Raw genomic sequence first — 9,790 nt, 5'->3', positions numbered from 1 at the left:
GAACAGCCGACCAATTTATTTTTCTCAGATTTTTTTTTTTTTTTTAAGAAAAAAGGGTCTTTATTTATTTTTAAGAAGTTTTACCCCTTATACGTTTAATTGAATAAATGAACATTATTTAACTGAATCCTTATTTCTCTTATACTGGGTTTATCTGAATGTAAACAAAGTTGTTGATGCATGATATTGCCTCATGAGATAAATTCACATAATCTGTTTGTGGTGTCATTGGGCTGTACTGGATGTGTGTCTGAAGTAAACGCAGCTGTGGGGGACTTTTATTTTACATTCTTTTCCGGTCCGTCATTTTAGCTGAATACCTTGTTCTTCATCTCCCGTGAACATCGCATCGCTCGCTTGATTATTGTACAAATAACGAAGTATCGGTATTTTACCGCTTATTTTTACTGTATCACCAGCAAATATTACATTTACAAATATGGACCAAATGGAAGATCCCGCTGGATCGGATAATAAACGAGCTAAAGAAGGAAAAAGGTGAGTTTTGTGTTGTAAACAAGGGCCGCTTTAGATGCTTCTAGAGTTTGGACCGAAGCCATTTAAATACTACAGAACTGGATTAAATCAACATATTACATTAAACTAAAACCATTTAGGTCACTGATTGACATTATTGTATTACGATCAGCTGTTGAAGTCGTTTATATAAGGCGGGTTTTGCTGGACTGTACCGGTCAGTGTTGTGACTGAGGTTAGCGTTTACTTTCGTTTTTGTTTTCTGTTGAATTAACTAATTTTTTTAATAAGATTATTTATTGTAATAATTATGTCACTAAGGACTAGACTAATAATATTGTTTTGCCTGTGTTACAGTTATTTATGGTTTTATAGCTTTATGACTATGGCTTATTTCATTTTACTTACATCATATATGTGTGTGTACAGTGTATAATAATTAGGTATATATTAATATACACAGACATGCATGTATATATTTACTATATATTTTTACATGTGTATAATTTTTTTTATTTATATATATAATTTATATTACAAATAAATACATAATACATAAATATACTTCTTCCTTAAAATTGTACATGTGTGTTTGCATAATTATTATACATAGTACATACACATATATGATGTAAACAAAAATTAATGCGATTAATCGTAAATTTCTCTTTTTCACAGAAGTTGAAAATGTTAAGTGAGGACTTCAGAGAGGACAAGCTTTCAGCAGCAGCCGAATCCATCGCTGTATCCATACTCTAAACATCAGTTGAAGGTAGAGAGCAACTTTTATTTTATTTTTTACGTCAAACATTTGTATTTGAAATATATTGAGCAAGAGAGATATGTAAAATATTATTCTGTTGCACTTAGTAACATCGGATGATTTATCCAATAGGAGCTGGGTTATCCAGAGTCCTCTCACCTTGGTCTGAGTCCAGTGTTGTCATCACAGTTGAATCAATGGGTGGTAATGAAGGAGGTGGGCGTGGAGGGGAACGGTGGAGCCTCTTTGGGGCACGGCCCATCGTGCAGAAATCACCCACTGACCCAGGGTCAGAGACCAACACACCTGGTAGGAACCTGTGGTTTGCTAAAGGGATAGTTCACCCAAAATCTTCTCATTATTTACCCCTAATGCCTTTCTTTGTTCTTCAGAACCCAAATGTGGAGTCATTTAACACATTTTCTTTAATTTCGGTTAAATCTTTCTCATCTCTACGTGTCCATAGGAGGATTCACGCTGCAGTCATACTTTGGAGTTCAGAAGTCTAATACCATGGATGCCATGAAGACTCAAGTAAACCTCGTGGTTGAAGATCCCGGCAATCTAAAATCTCCCAAGATCGAGATGAGCGGCGAGGAGGGAAAGAAAACATCATGTCACAGACTCAGACACAGAGATATGAACATTCTCACACCGTCTGGCTTCTGAACTCCAGAGTCTTCAACTCTCTTAAGCTTCCTCGATTTTTATACAATATAAAATCCCATTAATGCACAAATCGACATGTTACTTTTAAAAACACACGCTCATTTCATCTACCCGTGAAAGATTTACCCCTTAAATTAGATAGGAGACACAAGAGTCTCTTTTGTTGGTGCCAACCAATCTTGATAGTTTAATTTGGCCCTTCCCAGTAACATATGTACTGTTTTTCACATTTTGAATTGAATTTTATTGCAACATACTTGCTCGCTTTTATTCACGGACCTTACAATGTACAGATGTAAATTTATGGTGATCAGAATATGCAGATTTACCAGTAAGATGCTGGATTTTTTTTATAGTAAAAACATTCATGTCTGACAGTCAGTAGTCTGATTTTCGTGGACCATCTCTAAAAGCTTATTGTGTATACGCATTTATACATCATTGACTGCAGCACATTTATTAAATAACGTCAACATGTTTGACTTAACATGGTCAGGTATTCATTATTATTTTGCATAGTTGAGACATCTTAAAGTGCCGTTTTGTAACTTTTTATTTCTAAAGATTTCTAATTTATTAGTTTGTTTATTGATGATACAGTATGGATGTTGTATTTTGTGTGTTCCCGTGTGCAGTAAGCTACAGCTTTGTATTGGCATGCTGGCAGCACCTCATGTTTATCACTTTTGCACTTCAACACACAAATCTTTTTCATGCTACTTTGTGTCACTGTAATTTGACATACAACAGTAGCTGTGTTTTATAGTTTTATGTATGCTGACTGCTGTATCATTTTGCTTTTTTTGTACATTTTTTATGACATTGCCTTTAAAATATTCCACTTCCTGTTTAACTTGAACATTTGTCATTTGCTTTCTGTAGTGCAGGATTTGTTTGTTATCCACTAATTGTTGTAAGACGGAAATGACTTGCAACACACGCCAAACTCATTTTATATGTTGTATTGCTATCGCTTTACTTGTTCATATTTCTCAGTAATAAAACATTGCTTATAAGCACAGTGAATCACTTTGGTTGTATCATTGCATTCCTTATTAGTCAAAAAACAGGTTTAATAAAAAAAATCCAAACATATGTAGACAAACTTTAATTTCTGTTTTATAAAACACATCTCAAAAAAAAATATATATATATATTGACTATCATGATAAGGATGTGGTTTCTTATACCATACAAACTATTAAACACACCGTTCAGCAGCAAAATATTTCAAAATCTTTAAAAAGAAAACATTCTTGTGTTGAATAAACACAGTAAAGAAAGGAAAACTAGTTCAACAATAACACATTCTGGAAATTTCCTCCCACACTTTCGGTTTGGTTTCTAAAACATCTCAATAATGTTACTGGTCAATCAAGACAATATTTCAATATTTTAGTTCATTCACTTTACCATCAAACATTTTGTCTGCCAAATAATGCCATAAATCCTAACGTATAATGTGTAGTATAAACCTTTATATAAACGGATGTCAGATTATTGACGATTAACAATAAATATTTGTGAAGAGCTTATGTATCCCTGAAATAGGACATGCCACCATAATGGAAACGTATGCTAAACATGCTAAAACTTCAAGAGAAACATCTTATCTAGACGTCCTTCTCGGTGTTAAATCTCGGGTAGCCAAGCAAATGAAATGAGATTAAAAGAGCATCTCAAATGTTTTCTTCGCTTTCATGCTATGAATAAAAGGTTGTCGAATTAATAAAAAAAGGCCCAAAAAATGCCTTCATCTTTCGTCATCTTCAAAAAGCAACAATAAAACCATAAATTACTATGAACAAACACATGGAATATGTATCAAAAATTGTGACGGGAAATAAAAAGCAGGTAGTCGCAGTTAACATTTATCATACAGAGTATAATCACAACACAAATGTCTGCATACAAAATCTATATAAAATGCAGGATTAAAGGACACTATAACACACTCTTTCAATGCTGCACTGTTTTAAAACCATAGTAGTGTTTCCTTTAACTTTATGAATGATTGCTATCCAAAACTTGGCCTTTAGGACTCATTACCTGATACTTTCTTTGTTCTTGCTTATATGAAATAAACCAAGCATAACAGTAACACAAAATAAATTACTGTTCAATAATATTCTCACAATAATAAGCTGCTCTGCATCATTTCAATGCCACAAACTCCTTCATCACTGCAAAGCAACTCCATCCATGAGGCAAATCCCAATCTTGCAAGATCTCCGACAACTCAATTAGATTCCTTCAACAAAAATATTGAGCTTCATATGAAAGCGTTTTGCAACCTTGTTTGACCTGCACATTGAGGACAGTCAAGATGAACTGATATTATTGAGATTCTGACCCATAAGTCACTTAAACTCCTCTGGACTTATAAAGGAAGATCACGGCTGAGAAAGACGCTTCCTCTTGAGTTTCTGAAGCATCTGTTCCTTTAAAAACAAACAGGGAGGGATGTGATGTGGAACCTCAATTGATGTGGTGGCACGCAGCATGCAACAGTCCTCGAGTACACTCACACTGCAGGCAGGACACTCCGTGAAAAAAATCCTTTTTGGTTGATAAACTCAAAAACTAGCAGCCACTGTTTGGTTCAAAATCTCAGATAAAAAAAATATGAAAAAGTAATACTGATGAATGTTCGGTTTTATAACAAGTCTTGTAAAAACATTTCAAATAAGAAAGCTGTATAAAATTGCAATATATATCACATCAATATGTACAGATGACATGCCGCAGGTTACACATCACTGCAAAAAACAAACACAATAACAAACAATATTAGGACAAGAATAGTCGGTTCAAACAATTCAAATATGAATATCAGGTTATATGTTGTTAAAATGATGCACATTTACAGTTAGGTTTTTTTTTAATGCACACAACAAACACACATTTATGTAAGAAATAATTGATGATGCTAACTGTTGAATTTTTCAAAAATAATGCACATCCAAGGTGGTGATGCGGGACAACACGGAGTACCATTACACCGTGAGTGTGCATTATTGTCAAAATATTTAAAAGACAAGAATCAGCTCTGGGGGACATTTCATTAAAAAATTCAGACTTTTTTCATGTTTAAGTGCTATAATTGGGTCCCCAGTGCTTATATTAAGCTAGAAAATGTGAAAAAGATCAACCCAGTAACTTAGTTTTGGTAAACCATTCTCTGCAAGCAAGTGAAAAAAATAAGACATTAAAATTGGTCTCCCCTTGTGATGTCAGAAGGGGATAATACCGCCCCTTAAGCTGCTCTATCCAAACATTTAGTGCAGAGATCAGCTCATTTGCATTTTAAAGGACACACCCAAAAACGGCACATTTTTGCATTTTATAATAAATTATCTATATAATATTTTGAGCTAAAACTTCACATATGTACTCTGGGGACACCAAAGATTTATTTGACATCTTAAAAAAGTCTTGTGAAATGTCCCCTTTAAGGCGCTTGACAGCTCATGGGTGTGTTTATCGAAAAAATAGTGCATACCCGTGAAACATTTCTAAACTTATCAGAATAAAGCATTTAACAGCCCTGTGGTATAATGTACAGTATATTACAGTATTCCCAACACTGTAAAGGTAGTGATATACTAACCTTGTGCCAACAGCCTGGTATTGGAAGTCCATCTGGACCCTTTAGGAGCAGAACATATAAAATATTAAATGCATTTTTTTAAATCTCAAAAATATAAAAAGTAACACACAAATTCTATCTGCGAACAAATGCTGCACAAAAATCCTTATAATAGTTTTAAGTTTAGACCAGCATGCATTTTTTATAAATTTCACATTTGTTAACAAGAACACACCAACCTTAAAAACACAAACACAACACATCATTTTTTTCAGATTTGTAAATGCAAACTCACCAACTTAATCCACTCAATCATGTATATCAGTCTCAATGTCAATGTTAAACATCAGTTTTAGTTTAAAGGTGCAGTGTGTAAAGTTTAGCGACATCTAGCCGGTGAGGGTGTGAATTACAACCAACAGCTCAGTCCACTGCTCACCCCTCGCTTTTGAAACACATAGAGAAGCTACAGTAGCCACCACAGGACAAACATGTCATTGTCTGAGACAACTTACCGTGTTTTTTGGTCTATAAGCCGCGTTTTTTTTCATAACTTGGCTGGTGCTGCGTCTCACAATTACGTGCGCCTTTTAAGTCAGTATGAATTAATTTTGACATTTATGAGGCAAGAGACATCATTACCGTCTACAGCTGCAAGAGTCCGCCATATGCTGCTTCTGTATTTTTGTAATTCAATGGATTCTGTAATGTGGAATGACGAGTGTGCGAACTTCACGCTAGTTGGCTTGTTCGGTTAATTTAGACTATTCAACCTTCCAGGTAAGTTCTGTATGCTATGGTTTATCGTTTAAATAACTGATCATATTACTTTTAACATACAGACATCTATTGTTTAGTTGAATAACTTGCCTTTCCAGATTAAATGTCTGTTCTTTGGCCTGGATTTTGTGAAATAATTTTCTAAATAAATGCGACATTTAGTCCACTGTGACTTATATGTATGTTATTTCGTCTTAATGATGCATTTTTGAATGATGCGACTTATACTCCGGGGCGGTTTTTAGTCTGGAAAGTACGGTAGTAAAAAAAGTTTGTCCGTTAAGGGATTCTGTAAAAACATGGTGGCCCAAAATGGCGACCTCCATGTAAGGGAACCCTTGATGTATGTAGGTAAAAACGTCTCATTCTATGGTAAGGAACACATAACGATTCATTAAGAAAGGTCTTTATACACCACTGATAATATAGTTTTGAATATTATTTTGCATTTCTGTCAAGAGATTTTTTTTTATTACATACTGCACCTTTAATATAGCGCGTTATAATCCAACACAGGCATGATTGTATGTATTTTGTACAAAGTAAAGTATAGGTGACAGAGTAGTTACATAGGTAAAGGACAGAGAAGGTCAGAAACTGCAGGCAATAGTGGAGATAGGTGATTATATAATAGGCTTTATGCCCAGCTGCACTACTTCCTGAACTTCAGCCAGCTCCTTGTTTCCTGTCTGCCATTATTGGACAAACTGATTTATCCAGGTGTGTCTGATTATTGTTGCTGTGAGGACTGAGGTCAGGCACACCTGGATTAATCAGTTTGTTTGTGACTACTGAGGTCAGGCACACCTGGATTAATCAGTTTGTCCAATAATGGTAGACAGGAAACATGGAGCTGGCTGAATGTAACAGAGTTGAGGGTAACAGAATTTAGATTAAAGGAAATCATGATTTTCGACTATATAAAAAACTGTAACATCTTGTGATCCATAACAATGAGTACCGAATAAAAAAAAGGACTTTGGACACAACTGCAATTATTTAATCACCCATATATTTATGCATAAGAGATAGCTAGAGAGAAAGACAACAGGCAGATATACTGTACCAGTGGGCAGGGGGCTTCTGCGACCAGCTGCCCTGTTTCCACTGGCTCTTTTTTACATCCATCAGAGCCCTGTTAGCATAAGCACACATATAGAATACACACTCTCTCACAAAGACTAAAAACATACACAAACACACTGGAAAGACCAATCAAAGTGAAGAGAAATAGACCAGCAGCTCATGGAAATATACAGAGGAAAAGACAAAGAAACGTGAAATAAAAGAGAAACACGTCTACGAAACGTCTGTGTTCCCAGATGGATACGCTTTGTTATTCCTATCGGAATGACCCGCTTGTTTATTCACCTGATTTACAGCAGTATGAATCTGTAAGACATCAACAAACATAAACATCAGAAAATCAGCAAGCACGCACCACAGGGCAGGGCTGATCCAGTCCCGGGGGTCCCTGTTCGCCTTTTCTTCCTTTGAGACCCCTCTTTCCAACAGAACCACGATCCCCCTTTGAACCCAATTAACATGTAGTTTATTTGCAACACTGACCAATCAAAATTCAGTATTCCAGAATGTAATTTCATCTGATTCCCCAAGAGAGCTTGAGGTTAATATAATCTCGTACCTTTTCTCCTATCGCCCCACGCTCGCCCCTGTCTCCTTTAATGCCAGGAAAACCCTGTAATAGAGAAACACAATATTAAACTCACAAGCTTTGAAGGATTAAGTTGCTTTTCCACTTATAAGACTAAAATGCAGATTGCTACTTACATCTAATCCAGGTTCCCCTTGTTTTCCCTATAAAAATATTGAAGTGACATTTATGTGCTGCCCATCTGAGCTGGTACATGATAGCTGCCATATTATGATAAAGGGTTAAACATGCTTGGTTGGCAAATTTATAATCAGCAATTTACCTTTTCGCCCTTGGTGCCAGGCAGGCCAACTAATCCTGTTGCCCCTTGAGGCCCTTGAGGACCCTGGTGGCCCTATAACACAGAAAAAAAAACTATAAAAACAAATAATAAAAATAACAATCCTTTAAAAATTTACCCGACTCAATAATAATGTGAATATGGCTTTTGTTTGCTTATGCATTATTATGGGATTGTTCTTACTGGAATTCCTGGAGCGCCAGCATCTCCCTTTTCGCCTTTGAAACTCTCCCCTGGATCACCCTACATGACATTTAACACCACTTTAATAATCAATTAAAACTTAACTGCTTTTAAATAGTAATACATCTTTAAATATCAAAATTAACATTATTCATTATTTACAAAATAAATAAGACATTATGATACGAAAGTGATATACATGCGTTGTTACATTAATAAAAATTAGATTTCCCCCTTACTTTAAAATTAGGGGGTCAAAAGATTAATCACAATTAATCACATACAAAATAAAAGTTTGTGTTTGCATAATATATATGTGTGTGTAGTGTGTGTATAGAATATGTATATATAAATACACACAAATGAGAATTTAAGAAAATATATTTTTTTATTTCTATTTATAAAATAAAATATATACATGTAAATGTTTCTTAAATACTACGGAGCCCCTAAGGGGACATGGAGCAAAAATTAAATAAAGTTATTTTCATGTGCTCAAATAAAACTTTCATGTGCTCACGCGAAACTTTCATGTGCTCACGCGAAACTTTCATGTGCTCACGCGAAACTTTCATGTGCAGATTTTTTTTTTAAGTTTAGTTTCGCGTGCTCATTTGAAGCTATCGTGCGAGCACGTGAAACTATCACGTGCTCACCTGAAACTATTGCGCGCGCACGTGAAAGCGAAAGTTTCACATGCACGCGCGATAGTTTCAAGCGAGCACGCGATAGTTTCACGTGAGCACGCGAAACTAAACTTTAAAAAAAAAATTCTGCACATGAAGGTTTTGCGTGAGCACATGAAACTAAACTTTAGATTTTTTTACTCCAATGTCACCTTAGGGGCTCGGTAAAATACAAACATTAATGTGTGTGTATTTATATATATATATATATATATATATATATATATATATATATATATTTATATATATATATATATATATATATATATATATATATATATATATATATATATATATATATATAAATGTATATAAAATTATGTAATAAGCTTTTATTTATTTTTGACAGCCCTATTTAAAACAGATGCTTAGTTTGTGGTTCAGTACTATTTTTATGAAAACCAAACAACAAATTACAAAACCTTTATTAACCAGGTGTTCGTTTGCGCATTTGCGCAACGCAGCTCGTGCTGTAAAAAGAAACAGCGCCTGACTTTATAAGCGCACAGCTCGCGCTGTATAAAGAGGACGCGTGTTGGCCCTGTCTGAAAGTAGTGTGGGAGCATTTTATGTCACAGACCAACTTATCGCTAATGAAATTTCGATTTTTATCTATTTGTTGTTGCACCCCTGCAAGGTATATATTTATATCAGTATGTGTGTTCACTGGGTTCGAACCCATGACCTT

General features: G+C 34.9%; 2 protein-coding genes across 2 annotated transcripts in view; one reads left to right on the top strand and one right to left on the bottom strand.

Annotated features, from left to right (window-relative positions):
* Nucleotides 1–286: 286 nt before the first annotated feature.
* Nucleotides 287–2,938, top strand: LOC135745543 (putative monooxygenase p33MONOX). Its single transcript, XM_065263846.2, has 4 exons — nucleotides 287–498; nucleotides 1,156–1,249; nucleotides 1,373–1,549; nucleotides 1,707–2,938. The coding sequence occupies exons 3-4, from the start codon at nucleotides 1,438–1,440 to the stop codon at nucleotides 1,907–1,909; spliced, it is 315 nt and encodes a 104-aa protein (XP_065119918.1). The 5' UTR covers nucleotides 287–498; nucleotides 1,156–1,249; nucleotides 1,373–1,437; the 3' UTR covers nucleotides 1,910–2,938.
* A 64-nt stretch (nucleotides 2,939–3,002) lies between these two features.
* Nucleotides 3,003–9,790, bottom strand: part of col23a1a (collagen type XXIII alpha 1 chain a) — a 47,910-nt gene continuing 41,122 nt past the window's right edge. Inside the window, exons 23-30 of the mRNA XM_073812109.1 lie at nucleotides 8,417–8,476; nucleotides 8,216–8,287; nucleotides 8,070–8,096; nucleotides 7,924–7,977; nucleotides 7,720–7,806; nucleotides 7,345–7,413; nucleotides 5,520–5,558; nucleotides 3,003–4,350 (exon numbers count right to left, since the gene is read on the bottom strand). Coding sequence (XP_073668210.1) covers nucleotides 4,303–4,350; nucleotides 5,520–5,558; nucleotides 7,345–7,413; nucleotides 7,720–7,806; nucleotides 7,924–7,977; nucleotides 8,070–8,096; nucleotides 8,216–8,287; nucleotides 8,417–8,476 — 456 coding nt within the window. The 3' untranslated portion in view covers nucleotides 3,003–4,302. The remainder of the gene's footprint in view (nucleotides 4,351–5,519; nucleotides 5,559–7,344; nucleotides 7,414–7,719; nucleotides 7,807–7,923; nucleotides 7,978–8,069; nucleotides 8,097–8,215; nucleotides 8,288–8,416; nucleotides 8,477–9,790) is intronic.

The sequence above is a fragment of the Paramisgurnus dabryanus genome, chromosome 16 (genome assembly GCF_030506205.2).
Source record: "Paramisgurnus dabryanus chromosome 16, PD_genome_1.1, whole genome shotgun sequence".
NCBI lineage: Eukaryota > Metazoa > Chordata > Actinopteri > Cypriniformes > Cobitidae > Paramisgurnus > Paramisgurnus dabryanus.
Note: the sequence above shows the minus strand (reverse complement) of the source record. Positions and strands in the feature narration are given on the sequence as shown.

Excerpts from the sequence above, each read along its gene's own strand:
- LOC135745543 (XM_065263846.2), top strand. The coding sequence starts at position 1,438 with ATGGGTGGTAATGAAGGAGGTGGGCGTGGAGGGGAACGGTGGAGCCTC. Across the intron at positions 1,550-1,706 it reads GTCAGAGACCAACACACCTG|GAGGATTCACGCTGCAGTCA; the intron begins GTAGGAACCTGT and ends ACGTGTCCATAG.